Raw genomic sequence first — 17544 nt, 5'->3', positions numbered from 1 at the left:
CCATTTGTTTAATAAATACAAAATTTATTGTTTCTTTCAAGAAAAATATAATCCAAATTAGATTGAGAAAAAATAATTTTTTTCTTTAAAAATATCATAAAAATATTTAATTTGCGAATACATATAAAGTTTTAAAAAATGATTATAAAAAAATATTTTTTAATTTAAAAACAGCCATAATAATTATTATTAAATGATTTAAATAAAAATTACAGTATTAATAGCTACATTTTACAAATTTATAAAAATCAAATATAAAAATATGAATGAATTTATAAAATTCAGTCATTCAATTTGTTTATTTGGTTTTTGTCAACTATTTCACACTTAAAAAAAAATAAATTAAAAAATAAAAGCTCAAAAATATTTACTTGATTAGCATTGACGATTGTTTGTTGTCTTTATGTAGCTTATACACTTAAAAATATCGATTCTAATTCCAAGTCATTTTTATTTGTCTGAATAAATTCTTAATTATTAAATTAAGTAATATTTCTTGAATTTTCTAAATTTTTCAGTTAAAATAATTTTATGTTTTAATAAAATTTAAATAAATAAAATTATTACTTTTAACTTTAAAATAATATAAATCTTAATTTTGTATTGAATCTTGCCTACCAAATTCTGAATAAGATTCGCTAATTTAAGACTCAAAATCTAATTGCTGCATTTAAATTAGCTTTTAGGACATTTTTTGTCCTAACTTTTTAGTATTAAGGGAATTTAATGGTGTAAAGTTAATATTACTACTTTTGATATCATTTATTTAAAAGGTTTATTTTTAATTTTTATATGTGCTTTATCTTTATGGAGAGTTATCTTTAAGGCACGATTAAGTAGAGTTTTATATTAGTAGAAAATTTTTAGGTGATCTATTATTAAGTAGAGTCTTTCTTAAAGAGTTACTTTGTGGAGAAAAATCTTTTAAATAATTTTCTTAAGTTTTCAAACTCTAAATCAAAGAAGCCTAAATATTTTTCTTTTTTTTTTGAATAAAATCTTGAAGCCAAAGTCTTAGTAATTAGAAATTATTGAATTTTTTAAATGAATTATCCTCAGTATGAAATATTAATAAATAGAAATATAATAAATATCTTTTTAAAATACTCTTGAAAATCCTATTTATTAAACAGTCTCTTAATAAAATGGCTTTGAAGCATTATACTAACTTTTTTTTTTTTAAGTTATGGTAATTTAATCTAATTTAAGCATCTAAATACATTAAAAAAATTCTCAAGAAAGCAACCAGCTAAAGAATATAGATTATTATCTATCCAAAATATAAAAATATATCTGATTGTAAGACATTTAATAAAATGCTTATTATTGTAAGGAGACAACATATTTAAGAAAATAGCATGTCTATCTTAAAGTAATTACTCTTTTAATAAGGCTTTAAAATAAAATTAATAAATCTTAGTTCTGATTAAGAAACTTAAATTACTTTATGTTTTTGCAAAAGCATAAGATACAAGTAAAGGAAAACCAACATTAAAGAAGCTCTGCTGAGAATATCTTCATCAAAATATTATACAAGAAACACTAATATTAGTCTTAAATTCATAGACAAAAACTCCCATAAATAAAAATTTCTTTTATAGCCATAAAAAAGAAATCCATACTTTTATTAAAATAAATTTTTAATAGATTATTATTGTTTTAATTAATTTATACTTTTTTTGTTAAATAAAATTCTTATGAAAAATTATCCTGCTACTAAGATTTGCTCCAAATTTTCCACATTAATATACCTGGAATTAAAATTATCCATAAAAAAATTGCTGGTAGAATAACCACTCCAATTAAAAATATATGATCTGAAGAATAGCATTTTTCTAACAAGTAATAGCTTATTAAATACTAACTTCCTATTTGCTTACATGTAAATGGTTAAACTAAAGATTCAAATGTACTCTGCTACAAAAAGAAGAAAAGAAATATAAAACATATTATAGATGCATCTTTCTTTTATGTTTAATAAATAGTGTTAAAATTATGAAAAATATTAAATAATAAAATTTACTTTGTATTCATAATTATAAGAAGTTCTAGTTTGGTTGGTAAAGTAACTTAAAATAAATATGATTAAATTATAAAATATATATCCTAAAGGAATTATGATGAAAGGAATCGCCACAAAAAATAGCACTTTATAATAATAAACTGGGACTGTATTACTAAATTTACTTAACATACAGTCAAGTAAATTTTAATTTGAGCTTACAGGTGAGAATATTGAAGTGATCTAAACATTAAAAATAGAATGAGGACTCAAAGTAGAGATACTTAGAAATATTTATAGATATCTAATCATAATTCTACTGTAAAAAGATTTTTCACCTATTTATCCTGAAGTTCCTAGTCTTATTAGTCCTATTCTATCTAAAATTAGAGCTTTAGCCATCAAATTTAGATTTACCTTTGTCTCATAAAAAATATATGTCAAATATAATAATGTTATAATGCTAAGAAAGAACTATGCAGCTATATATTATGATTCGGAACCACACTTAAAACATTTATTATCTAAATTATTTTAAGCATATGAGCTATTCCAAAATTATCCTAAATAATCACAAGTCTAACATAAAGGACCTATTTATCTTTATATTTAGATAAGAAATATTTGTATATAAATCTATGTTTAAATTTCAAAATTACCCTTCAGAGCAATAATTAGTATCCTCTTAACCGGTACATAAATCTATTGACTTACCACAAGGAATGATATTGTCATCGTATTTATTTAATCTCCAAAATCCTTTCTTTAAAGATATTTTATTTCCCTCACAAGAATCACAAGATTTATAATCGCATGGTTTACATTGTAAATTATTTGAATTTTATGTAGGATCTTAAATAGAGTAAGTCCCATTTTAACAGGTGTAACAATTTGCTAAAGAGCAATTAGTGCAAGCAGGCTATATTATCTCACCTACCTAGCACTATCTAAATATGTAATTGATAAAAATAACTATAGAATCAGTAAATCTTAAACTCTAGTTTGATAAAAGCTCAAATCCATAGATAAATAAAACAGCTTCTCCTTTTTTTCCAAGTTATCCTAATTTTTTTAAAATTATTTTTATGTTTTTTCAGATTATTCAATAAATTTTTTAATATTTAATTTTTAGAAAAAATTTTCTTTCTATTAAATTATTAATATAATTTGTATATTTTATTGTGATAGCTTTTAATTCAATAATAATTAATTATTTTGTTAAAATTTGTTTGATAATAATATAAGTGATTTAAAAATAGCAATAAGTATATTTTTAACATTTTTATTGTTTAAATCTATTACCTGATGATGAATATTAGTTTAAAAGGAATTTATCAGTTTAAAATTATTTTAATGTAGTGCCGTCTAACTTTAAATTTCTTAAAGAAATATCTTGCAATTAGTTTACTTAATATAGTTCATATAGAGCAACTTAATAATATTAAAACTCTTAAGCTATACTAGATGGCAAACTATCACTATTTTATACTTTTACTATATCTCCTTCTTCATCAAACAATTAAATTTCTAAAATTTGGCCTTAAGTTCCACTTTGCACATTTTAAAACGTATATACTCCATTATTTTCTACTGTTATATTATTTATTTTAATAGTTTATGGATAAGAACCAAAATTATTTCCATAAAACTAACCTTAATTTTATAAACAAACATTTTCAAAAGTAGTTCCGCATGAATCTAAAACTTTGTTTTTACTACTTTTTTACAAAAACTTTGGTTAAAATGTTAAATACCTTACAACTCCTCCTATCAAAGCTTTATTAAATTAAAAGATTGTCTTTTATATTTGAATATCAGAGTTATTCAGAATAAGCACTCCTCCATTTTCCCTAGCATAATTGCTAATAAAAGTAGTATTAGAAATTAAGCCATCACATTAGTCAATAAAATAAAGAGATCCTCCATCTAAATAGATAATTATATATTTCATAAAATAATAAAAAAATAATAATAATTACTTTAGGCTGAATTCTTAGAAAATGTACTGTTTGAAATATTTACTTAAGAAGATATAAAGTAAAAAACACCTCCTCCTAGAAATTGATTAAGAAGGCTATTTGAGTCAAATGAAGACTACTATATCCAAACTTTGCTCAAACTAATAGAGAAAAAAGGTTAAATTTATGATTGACTTTCTGAAGCACTTAATTAGTTTAATTACAAATTCTAAGATAATAAGGTTATTAAACTAATCATAGAGTTACTAATCAATTTATTTATTTATGTATCTTATAGTAAAATTTGTGATGAATTAGAATAAATCATATAACTATCTGTAGCTAAATATCTATTTTAGTTTATAATACTTTTTGATATTTCTAAATAATTATTCTCAACCTCAATAGTAAACATCAAAGAATTTTGAATAGTCTTTAATATTTTCTAATTATTTATTATTGCTAAATTTATATTGTTATTAAAATACATATTTGAAATAATTATTTTAGTAGTAATTAATGATTATATTAAATAAGAGCTTTCCTCACTAAAGTTGTCTTCGATTTGGTTACTCTGAAAAACAACATCACTTATAAATTCAAATAAAAAAATTGAGCTTTAATTTAACTTATTATTTAATATTTAATTTCTGCTAAAAATGAACTATGAAGATTGGTTGTTAGTAATTGAATTGTTGAAATTAAAAAATGAAGTTGTATTTAAGGTATTTTTGTTAATAATACTATCTTCAATAATTATTGATTGAGTATTAGTAATAATAAAAGCACTTTAACAAAAAGATATATTTTATTGGTTTATGGTTATATTTTTCATGTGAAAAAGCTGTAAATTACTCATATTAAATGATTAATTGTTAAAAATTATATAGCTTGAAATAAATTCAACTTATTTTAATTTAATACTTGAAAGTTACTCATTATTATCATCATCTTTAAGTTCAATTATTAAATGATTTAATTTTAAGCTTGCTATATTTTATGATTGCAATAATTAATTGAAATAGAAATATCCATTAATCAATTACTTTTAATTATCTCCTTAGACTGTTAATTGTACAAGCATTTAGAAATTAGAATTTATTTAAGGGAATCCATAAAATGTAAATGACTTAGTCATATTTAAATTAAATAAATGAGACATTTATAAACTATAATCAGTTTATAAGTTATTCCTCAAATTCAAATAATCGCGAACTCTCTTGTAGATGTCAAAAAAATTAGCATCTTACAAATTTTGTTAGCATGACATTTATCCTTGAGTATCAGTCATTAAATAATTAAATCCTTGAAGGTTAAATGAAAGAACTGTAACTACATATGAATCATTTATTTAATCTAATTTTATATTTATATTTTCATAAAATGAGTTTCTGTTTAATATTTTTTAGACAACTATCATATTTTACTAAGACAAATCACTAGATGCTATGACTATAAAAGATTATCCTTATTAAATAAAGAATTAATTCTATTAAATTAATGTAACTTTTCTTTTCATAAATGTGCTTTCTACAAAAATATTGCTTTGATAATAATAAAGCTATTTAAATGATTTATAATCAAAAGAAATGTAGTAGAAATCAGAACTCACAAGAATAGTCTAATTTTCTGGAGAGAGAATTATTTATTAATTTGTTTGCCAGCGAGAAGCTGCTTAAATAAGAGATAGTAATGTAAAAACTGTCGAATTGTCATTTTTATAGATTTAACAGAAGTTTGACTTTTTTAGATTCACTAAAATATAATCTGCGTTTATTACCACTTAAAGTATTGGATAATTTAACTAAATTATTCTATAAATTAAAACTTTATTTTATTATATGTCATATTACACTAATTAGCCATCAAAGGAATAGCTAAATATAATTTGTTAGCTAAATATTATTAATTCTACAATAACTTATTTGTGAATAAGAGGAAATGATTTAGTTACTAAACCTGTAGAGCTTTCTATGAAAGAAATAGAATGGTTTACAAGAATAATTAGGAATTCAGTTTTAGATTTAATTCCATTCTGTAGTTTATACAATGGATAATCCAAATTTTATTAATACAAATATTTTAATTAGAAGCTATAATTGTTATTTATATTAGTTTAGATTAGCTTAAAAGAGGTCAACTTAGAATGATAACCACAAATAATAATATCATATATATTTATACTATGAGAGCATTCCACTTGTATACTTTCAAGTACTTCTAAAGTTTATTTCATTATTAACTTTAATTATTTTGTAGTAGCTAAAATAAAAACTTCATCGTTGATTAAAAATATAGTATTATTATATCTATCATTATATTACAAATTAAACCCATTTTCTGTCTACTCACTCATGATCGACCACTTTTATACATTTCCTTCAGATCTAACATAGTATATTGTGTTTTCTGTTTCATCATAGGCATAACTCATTACTGAAGTAGCTCTTTATATAATTTAAAAGTACTTTTCTTCAATTCCAAGCTCATATTCCCAAAATTTTACAGTTTTATCATTTGAAAAAGATAAAATCTAATTGTAAAACAAAATAAATATTTATCTATAATTTAAAAATAATTAAATTTACTAGAAATTAATTCCAATTAATTATAAACGAGTTTATCTAAGCAGTGTGTGAATCAAAGGATTTAATAACATATAGCAAAGGATATTTGAGCAATAGAATATTATAATTGGCATCTGAAATAATCAATATCTAGTTATTCTTTAAATAGTAAAGTTTTTAAATAATAAATTATAAAAGTTTAAAAATATACTAAATCCAATTTTCCAGATTGTATTTTTGCTGTATTCCTAAAAAAAAATAAAGGTATTTAGCTCTTATCAGAGTTATAAGGCCATATTTAAATCGAGCAATCATCACCCATACTTGCAAAAATTTAATTTGCTGGATCAATAACTAATTAATTTACCCAACCCTTGAAAAATAAAAATTAAATGATTGCATGATTAAAAATAAAAATACTTGATGAATTGCATTTTATTTATTGAAAATATAAGTTCTTGAAGTAATATTATAATTCCAAACATTTCCATCTTAATCAGAAAGTATTAAGCACTAATTAAGCTTGTCGTATACAGCATTTATACCTTATAACATTGCAATAACATTAATTGATTACTCTACTGTACTTAGTTAGATTATTAATGGATACCAGTACCACTTTATTAGTATAAAAAATATTTAAAATTTGTTTAAAACAGATTTAAAAGCAATAAAAGTTTAAGATGAATTTAAATTACTCCAATCAAAAATAAGTAATCATTCGAGTTATCAACTATAATTGACGTTACATTCCAATTTGTTAAGATATATTACAAATCATTTCCTAAATAAAAAGTATTATTTAAAGCATACTTCTTCCAGATGTAAACACTTCCATACCTACAACCTGAGAATACTCTGTTTCTTTCTAATTCTACTTCAAAATTATTTACTTTTACACAATCTACTGGATCGTGGTATAATCTTTGCATAAATTATAATTCAGGGTAACTCCATACTGCCATAGTGTTATCAAATGAAGATGTTATTATTATGTTCCATTCATAAATTATTTCTAATTATGTAATTATATCATCATGCTAGTATTTTATTTTTAAAATGTAAAAATGTAAACTAAATAAAAGAATTACCTAAAATATAGAAACTTGGATTAAATTATTTGTTTAAAGATCAAATTAATAAATTTTATTTGTGTAAACAAAATAGCTGTTTGTTTATAAATCAACAACCCCTCCTTAAGCTCCTTCTGATAATTGAATTTCACTTATTAATTTCTTCTAAGAGTAATCAGTAAAATATATTAAAATACCCGAGCCATAAACAATCATTTTATAATTTGTGTTTATCTAGAATGTAGAAACAGTAATAGCATTTACTGGTGTCCAATCGCAAACCTTTTCAAATAAAATTTTAAATATTTTAATAAATAATTAATTATAATTTACTTATTTTAGTTAGATGTAATCATAGCTAATAATCTTTGAACTAGAAAGCAATATTATTAATAAATTTTCTTAAAAATCTATTTCAATTAAAGAAACACTACTTAACTCATCTAAAACATCATTTTTTAAAATGTTTAAAGACGAGACATTCATAAACAACAGATCACTTATATTAGAAATAACTAAAAGAAGATCCTCATTAAGCAGAAGTAAGCATTGGCTTGGAATTATAGTTAAATTATTGATGATACTTTATTTATTTGTTTGTTTATTTATAACAACTACTTGATTAGGAAGATTCATTAAAATAATTAGGTATTGATTTCCATAGCAAATATTTGAGATTATTTAATTATTCTACATTAAAATTGACAAATTTTAGCTAATTGCATTAAATTAACTATCTATGCTGAATACCTAAATATATATTTTTTTTTACAAAAAATAATTGAAAATTACAAAAACCATGAAATAAATTTATCAATTAAAATAGTAAAAAGTACTTATATTGTTTTATCTGTTTTTGCCATAATTAAAGAGTTTGAGATAGAGTCAAAGTAAGTTTATTCGAATATAAATTCTTTTAAGTTCAAATTATTAATAGAAAGATATTAATTAGTTTATCCTTTGGATAATATTTAAATAATAGATTAGTAAATAATAATCACACCCAATTAACTTTAAAAGATTTAAATATTATTGTTTTCGATTGATTATTCATAAACCTTTAAAAAATTTTAAAGGCTAAAGGCCTATATGCTTTAAGTCGGATCAACCACGATTATAATTTCTAAATAATTATCATAGTAGACATTGTTAACAGTAAAGTTATCATTAAATTAAAGCTATCCCAAATATGTTCCATTAAGATATGAAGTTACAACAACAAAATTAGAAGGACCTCCAGTACCCCAAATGTATATTTAATCTGCTTTCTATTTAATAAATAATAAAAAATAAATAAATTATTTAGAATATAATATTAAATAAATATTGGTTTAAAAATAGATCATTATTAGAAAATATAAATAAGAAATTTCATTAAGTAAATGAAACTTATATTTTCTAATAACTTATCTCAAAATTATTTCATATAAAATTTGTATAATATATTTATAAGTATATTAAAATATGTGTATATTTGTTACTTAAAGTTAAAATAAACTTTTCCAATTAAGAAATTTGCATTCAAAATTAAAAAAGCCAAACCAAATTTTTTATCTCATAATTAATCATATTTGAACTTCAAATATTTTCATATTAATAAATTAGAAATTAATAAATTTAATTTTCTCATTTACTTTATTATAATTCCATGCGCTATTTTGTGAAAGATTATAGTACTGAGTCAGGTATTCTCCTTTAGGGTAACCAAAATATCCTAATTTTCCTTAGTTTTCAAGGGCATATACTCTAAGCAATTCATCATCAAAATATAATCCAACTATTTTTTCTTCATAAACAGATAAAGCCCTAAAACAACTTGTGTGCTTTTTTAATTATCCATTTGACATCTCCAAAAATAAAAGACCGCTTGATGATAAAGTTTTTAGCAATGAACCCTCAATAACAGCTTTAGGAATCAATCCAACTAGCAACCTGAAATAAATAAAATAATTTTCATTAAATTTAATTTTATTACAAAAGAAAATTATATTAAAATAAATATAAAATATTACGAAGCTCCTAAATATTTGTGAAGCTATACAACTAGATTTGTATTTATTACTATAGTTATAACTGATTGGCTCCCATAAAATACTGTGTAATCGTCTCCAATAACTAAATTAGTATAATTAAGTTAACTTATATCAAGATCAGGCTAAATATTTTTGTAATCATAGTCAGTAGTATCGATTCCTTAAGCTAAAGGATTAACTGAATAATTGCCAAATTAAATTAATGAGTTTGTCCCGCAAGCAATTAAAGTATTATTCTTTAGAAATCCATAATCGTTAATTTAATTAGGAGTAGAAAATAATAGAACAGGATTCACATTTTAATCTAATAAGTAAATTAAGTAATTGCTTTTATTTTAACTTATGAAAGTCAACCAATAATTTTAATTAAATTGTAAATAACTGATCTTCCCTTAATTAAATTAAAATTACTTTTCTATTTAAAAAGAATTCTGATTTATCACGTAAATAAAGCTTTAAGAAGAAAGAATAAAAATAAATTCTTAATTAAAATCACTTTCGCATTGAATTCCTTAAGAGTCTATTTCTACTTAAAAATCATAATTATTTTTTCTTTAGTAGACCTATTAATTAATAATAATTTTTTTTCTTTCTTATAAATATTTATTTAATAATAATGTATAAAATTGTTTTAGCTATAAATAATATTTTAAAAAAATATAGATCATTAATGTTTCATTTAAAGCTTGTTTATGATGGTTTAATTGTTTAAGGAAAATAAAAAGCTTACATAATTATCTTAAGGGTAGAAGAGGATGTTTTTTCTAATATTGTAACATAATTTAATTTATATAGGGAAGTTATTTACCATAGATGAGCCTTAAAGGATGAGCTTACCTTAATCCTAATAAAGGCTTTACTAATATACGTTCAATCTTTAATCAACAATGTAAACAAAAGTCTAAGATATAGTTGGATCAGAAAAATTGACTTACTAATCAACAAAGATTGAATGAAATTCAATATTTTAATCTTAATAATAAGTAGTGGAATAGAGGAGACTAGCGTCAGTTAAATTCCATACTCCAAATAATCCAGAGCTTCCATAATTAACCATAAGATTAGAAAATTAATCTTAATCTTTAAAGTAGAATAATTCACCACCTAAAACAACATTTTCAGAGCTTGTTCCTTAGCAATTTCTTGATGAATATCCTAAGTTGAAGTCGAAAGGGCATACTTACTAATGAGAGAGCTTTACTAAGCTTAAACAAATAAATATTCGATAAATTAAATTCATTTATTTGTTGTAATATGGTATTTTAAGTTAATTATACTTATTTAAATCAAGTTGTAAATTGTATGTTATTCAGATTTGTTATATATTTAATAATCTAAATTTATTAATTTTTTTTTTGATGATTTTAAAAAACGAAGAAAGTTATCTATTTTATGTTGTTTTAACTATTTTTCCTGATATGTGATTTAATAAAGTATATTTTTATGAAAATATTAATTCTTGGCAATTCATTTTATATTCATCAAATTTATTTTTTATCAAAATTTTATAAAATATAATAATAATTTTTTGTTTATTTCTGCACTAATTAATTAGACTAAAAATATTTTTTTTAGCAAATTAGCAAAAATAAAAGTATTTAGTTTAATAATAAATGTAAAATTTCAAAAAGAAATATCAAATTTTAAAAATATTTAAAAAGTAAATAAGGATATTTTTAGCTATTATATTATTAGAAAAAGATGAAATAATTTTTAGATATCTTTAAGGAAGGTCAAAAATAAATAAATTATTTTCAAATTATACTCTCCTTATTGAAAAATCAACTTTATTCTAAAATTCGTTCATATTAAAAAGTATAAAAATTTGACTTTTCAACACCTGATTCCATAAATTTAACACAAAATATTTAATAACTATATAGATAAAGATTTTTTTGGTCAAAGAACAGTTTAATAGCATGATCAAATTTTAAATCTGAAATTTGAGGTTTTATTTTTGAAGTATAATTTGGTTTTAATAACAATAAAAATAAAAAATGAATATATTTTTAGTGTTAACTCTCAAATGAAAATTAATACAATTTATTATTATAAATACTTCAAAATATTATTAATTTATTTATTTAACTTTTATTAAATTAATTTTTAATATGACATTTGTTTAATAAATTTAAAATTTATTGCTTGTTATAAGAAAATATGATGTTATAATTTCAGTATTTGAAATTAAATTTTTAACAAGATTTCTAAAATAAATATTCTATCTAGTATGATCACATTTATTTAATCAGATCATTAAATAAATTAAATAAATGGCTGATAATTTATATTTTTATTTAAATATTTGAAGTAAAAATAAAGTTATTTTATTCTAAAATCAATGATTTTTTAAGAATAATTAGGAAAGACAAAAATTTGTAAAAAAAATTTCAAGTAACTTTTGTTTAAAAATAAACAAATAAATAGTTAAATATTTAGATAAAAATTATTTATGTAAAATAAGTTAATAAAAGAAGCAAACATTATAATTTCAAAGACAATAAATTAAAGCTAATAATAGTAAGGATTTAATTATTTTATTGCACATTTTAATTAATAATTGAAAATTAGAAGTCTTGGTTGATTTTAATAACTTGAAGTAATTCTAAATATTTTTAAAAATTAATTGTTAAAGTAAATTATCATTAAGAGAACTATATTATTTTATTGAATTAATTTAATGAATTTATATAAAATTTTATTGCATAATAAATTAAATTCAATGCTTTATATTAAAATAAAATAATATATAATATTTACTTATTTAAAAAAAAAATATATATTTAGACTGCAATATCATAGTTTTTATGTAAATACATTATCTAATTAGTGGAATCTTAAAACCTGAAAAAGTTATTATAAGTAGAAAATCCAATAGTTAAATTATTGAAATTCCGCGTTTAAAAGATTAAAATCTGGAGGTGCTCTTTTAGGTTTTTATTAGGCTATTTACTTGAATGAAATATTTACAATAAAATATAAATAAAATATAAGATAAAGTTTTATTAATTAATCAGCTTTTACTAAAATTCATAAAATCAAACCTAATAAAAAAATAAATTTAATTATACTTATAAATTATTAAGAATCTCAAATGATTTTATTCAAATTCTATCTATTTAAAATATCTTTTTCAAATCAATTAAAAACAAAAAAATCCTAATTAATAATTATTCTAATTATTTTAAGTCATGCTCAAACCTCAATTAAATAAATAGAATAATCAATTACAATAATAAAATTTAAAATTAATGGAGAAACATATATTTATTTAAAATTAACCAAATATTTTTATATTTTCTTTATAAAAAATAGTACTATTTATTAATAAGGACTCAAAAATATTAATTGTGGAGTATATATAATATAATATTTTTTAATCTGATACTATGGAATATTATAAATTGCGATTATCTTGTATTTTTTGCATGTCTTAAATATTAAAATTATAAAGTAGGTACTATTAAAAAATATGATTTTATTTTAATTAGACTTTTATAATAATTTATACTAATAAAATAAATTTTAAAATCAATAAATGAAGTGTTTTGGCTCCTTTTGTGTGTGAATGCATGTGTGGTAATTCTGTACATTTAAAAAAAAGAAGTAATCTTACAAAAAATTTAATAAATAAATAGATGTTAGACAGCTCAAAGATTTTAAAGTAAAAAATTCATGGAAATTTAAATGTAGGTGATAAGTTCAATCAAAAAAAGAAATAACTATTATTTATGGATTGAGAAAAAAAAGAAAGATATAATTGATTTCTAAACATAATCAAATCAGTCTATTAATTTGATTAATTAATATTTTTTTCTTTTTTTCCTCCTTAGATTAAATTTGAAAGTTAGGTAAATATAGAAATCACTCTAATAATTCAAGCAGAGTAAATAAGTATTTTAATCCAAATTCATATGATGGCATTAAAATTATTTTCTTGTTAGACTAAAATATAAAGAACATTTTTAAAGTTATCTTTAGATATCCCAGCTTATTTTCACTTTTATAACTTTAATACTTTTATAAGAAAAGAGAATAATTGTTCTGATAATTTCTATCAATAATTATAAAAACACAAAATTTAATACTTGGGTAAATTTCATTCAAAATGCAATATCCTAAAAGTCAAAGAATTTATTTTGTAGAAAGAGAAAATTTGGATATGTAATGAATAAAATCAATAAGATTAAATTAATGAATTTGAATAATACAATATTTAAATAAAGTAATTAGGATTTTTTCTTCTAATATTTAAAGATATATAAGAATTTTTGAAAGAATTATCTTAATCGTTCAAATTAATTGAATAATATGTAAGATTGAATTTCTTACGTTTACACTAAATTAGAAGCATCTCCTTTTAAGAGAAGTGATATAAATCACAATATTATATTTAAATTTAATGTAACAAATATAAATGAATACTTTAGAAAGTAATTGTTAGAATAATTAGAAGTTAAAATTAATTTTAGAAAAATGTGTTTTATATTTATTATAAATTCTAAAAGGTGGCTTTAAACATTTCAATTTTCCTCAAAAAAATTGTATGAATAGATAGATATCATTTCTTTATTACAGAAATCAAATTAATCATAATCTAATATTTAAATTTCTTGGTTGTAACTTAGAGAAATATATATTTTAGATTATAATTGTTAGAATAAATATAAGTTAAAATTGTTTTAGAGAAAAATTATTTTATATTTGTTAAAAATTCTTAAAGGTTTCTTAAAATATTTAAAAAATACTTAAAATTATATGAGTATGAAACAAATATTATGAGCGAAAAGATACTTTTTGTTTTTCAAATATTTTCTAACTATAAAATTAATTAAATATCTTTCTTACTTATTACAAAATTTAAAAGCTGATTGTGATTTTATTCACTCAAATTTTGAAATAATTGTTTTTGATTTTTGTTTTGAATTAAAAAAAACGATGCTTTTTTATAAAAATTTGAATATAAACCTTTTTTTAAAACCTAAAAAAATTAAACTTACACATTTTTTAAAAAGTAATCAAAATAAATGGCTTAACTATTTGATTAAATTCTCAAAAAAATAAACTAATTAGAGACTAAAAAAATATAATACGCTTAGAAAGAGGATAAGAAATACATATAAGGCCATAAACTCTATAAAAAACCAAACAAATAATAAATTACATATTTTATTTTATCTAAAATATAAACAAAAATTCTTAAATTTTTTAAGAAATCTGAAATTTCTAATGAGTCAGATAGGCCCTTCATTCATCGGATAAGTTTACAATCCTTAGACTGGATAGTATGAGCAAAAATTGTTAACTTATATGTAAGTACCTGTGATGCAACCATAGTATTCGAATTCATAAATTTATACTGCGCCAACTCTTTAGCATGCTTAGTCTTCTACTATTTATAACGGTTAAAATGGAATGGAAATACCTACTGAAAATGCAATTCCTATGATGTAGATACCCGCAACAATTAATATCCCTACTGCTAATCCTGTTTAAAATCAAAATCTTGAAAGGTAAAAGTAAGAAGAAAGAAAGATAATAAGTATGATTCATTAAGTGACTGAATCTATTAAACCAACAGAAATATCAAATACTTATCTCTTCTTTTTTGGCATAAAGGTTTTACTACAATTTATGTTCGTGCTTTATATGATCATTTCTATTGGCTTTTATGCAGTAAGACCTAAATATGCTTATGTAAAAGAAGGTGGTTAGTATTATTTCAAGGCTACTTCAAAACCTGTTTCAGATTCTAATTACTAATGCACAGAAGCCTAAAATCGAGATGTTCTTCACATCATCAACTAAGCAGATTTTTGGGTTTACTTTTGCTCATTTTTTATAGTCGCCTATAAGATATTCTTTATCACAAAAACTACATCCTAATTTAAGTATTTATGGAAATAAAAATATATTTCAAACTCTCAAAAGTTTGATATCTCTTATATTGATTATATCAATTTATTTTTTGACTACGTCTTTGTGATTTCAATATCTCCTCTCACAGCTATTGTATATGAAGAATGTGCAAATTTGAGGTATGGTATTTACACCTTTGGAGCAGTTCAAACATATGCGGCCGGAATTGTTTTCTCATTGTTTAGTTTTCTTTGCTTAATCATCTTATTAGAGTGTTGTAAAGCTGAAACATTTGATAAGCTAATGTACTATCCTATCTTAATTTTGATTGTTCTTCCTGCTACTGCTATTCTTGCTATGGCATTATGCGGAAGTCATATTTTAAGTGCACCGGTAAACTACTATGAAGTAACAACTACATATTCAGACGGTAGATAGGAAACATCAATTGTAGATGATAGCTATAAGAAGTTGTTAGTAATTTTCCCTATTATAGGAATATTATTTGTAATAGCATTTTTTGGGTGCATGGTAGTAATTTCATTTGCGCTCATTTTTGCTTTCTGCCATCCCGCTATGATACTTTACTATATTTTAACAATTATTTTAACATTCGCATTTTTGTACAAAAATAGAAAAGGAACGGATTATAGATAATAATTAGCAAGCTTATATTCACTAAATGCTCTTAGAAATTAATATACAAACAGATTTAATGAATAATTTGACAACTAAAGATTTGATCAATAAAATTGTGTTAAAAATTCAAAATACAGCACCTTTTAGGCTCAAACTAACCAATACATTGATAGACCATCTGTAGTCTTATATTAATATAATGCCAGATAAACTTGTAAAAATATCAAATAATACTAAACTTTTTACTAAGGGGTTATTTTAGAAAAATAACATAGAATGTATCAAGCATAATATAATAAGCCACCTATAAACGAAGTTTAAGTTGTGTGACAACACATAATACGTGGTTTAAATATATATAAGCATTATAAATTTAAATTTTAAAGCGTTTTTTACATGTTTTCATATTGAGTTATTTCTATTAATTCTAAGCAACTCTTAATTGAAGAAAATCGATAATTTTAAATTTAAATATTAAAAATTTTAAAATCGGAGTATTTTAGAGACAATAGATTTGAAATCGATACCTAATATACCAATTTCACTCCTCCAAGCATTTTACATGGAGGGCTATAACATACTTTCACATTTTTTTAAAAAGGAATAAATTTTTACGAAAATTTTGATTTGAGTTTGCCCTTAATTAATGAGAAACTACTATATTATACTTTATTTTCAAACAAAGCTCTATCTATATACTCTAGTTTAAAAAAGAAAGAAAAATTTAAACAATTAAATCATAATTTTATATATAAATATTATTCTGTTGATATCATTTATCTAACTAACAGAGTTTTAAATATGGAATGTTTATATTTTATAGTAAGCCAAAGAATTAAATTATTGGGTTTCCGCAACTACTAGAGCTTAAAATCTGAACGTGCTATGTTAATAATTTATCTCCTACATGCTTCAATCATTTACTCACAATTAAACAAAATATAAAGTTTTAGTAATTTAGGTGATAAATTGAATTAAAATAAGAAATAGTTATTATATATGGATTGAAAAAAATTATTGGTTTTCAAATACTATCAAAAAAACTATTAATTTGGTGTATTATTTATACTTTTTTGATTTTTAGATTAAATTAGGTTGAAGGAAATTAGGCAAATATAGAAACTACTATAAACAAGCCTTCTATTAAAAAAGTAAATTAAATAAGTATTTAAACTCAAATTAATATGATAGCATTAAAATGTTTATCTTATTTGATTAAATCTAGAAAGAGACATATTTAATAGTTATCTTTTGATATCCTAGCTTAATGCCACATTTATATCTTTATCCTTATTATTAATTTATAGAGAAAGGGGAAATCTTTCTTTTTATTTCTATCATATAATAAAAACAACCAAATTAAAAGTTGGATAATATTTCATTCAAATATTCCCTGAAAGAATTTATTTTTTT

The 17544-nt window shown here is 21.2% G+C and overlaps 2 protein-coding genes across 2 annotated transcripts; one reads left to right on the top strand and one right to left on the bottom strand. All coding sequences in view use genetic code 6, as the record gives it.

The window, feature by feature from the left end:
• Positions 1-171: 171 nt before the first annotated feature.
• Positions 172-10873, bottom strand: TTHERM_000800260 (WD domain, G-beta repeat protein; the record flags this gene model as incomplete). Its single annotated transcript, XM_012796653.1, has 20 exons — positions 172-326; positions 372-505; positions 568-1393; positions 1445-1621; positions 1675-1965; positions 2024-2603; positions 2662-3064; positions 3305-3928; positions 3982-4707; positions 4885-5774; positions 5814-6493; positions 6739-6900; positions 6948-7145; positions 7226-7567; positions 7619-7882; positions 7934-8350; positions 8437-8868; positions 9235-9532; positions 9613-10196; positions 10364-10873. 20 exons carry the CDS (start codon positions 10871-10873, stop codon positions 282-284), a joined length of 8583 nt encoding a protein of 2860 aa, XP_012652107.1. The 3' UTR covers positions 172-281.
• Positions 10874-14862: 3989 nt separating this feature from the next.
• On the top strand, positions 14863-16461 carry TTHERM_00800250 (transmembrane protein, putative; the record flags this gene model as incomplete). Its single annotated transcript, XM_001012371.1, has 1 exon — positions 14863-16461. The coding sequence occupies one exon, from the start codon at positions 14863-14865 to the stop codon at positions 16459-16461; it is 1599 nt and encodes a 532-aa protein (XP_001012371.1).
• Positions 16462-17544: the final 1083 nt, after the last annotated feature.

Source organism: Tetrahymena thermophila (genome assembly GCF_000189635.1).
Source record: "Tetrahymena thermophila SB210 genomic scaffold scf_8254712, whole genome shotgun sequence".
Classification (NCBI taxonomy): Eukaryota; Ciliophora; class Oligohymenophorea; order Hymenostomatida; family Tetrahymenidae; genus Tetrahymena; species Tetrahymena thermophila.
Note: the sequence above shows the minus strand (reverse complement) of the source record. Positions and strands in the feature narration are given on the sequence as shown.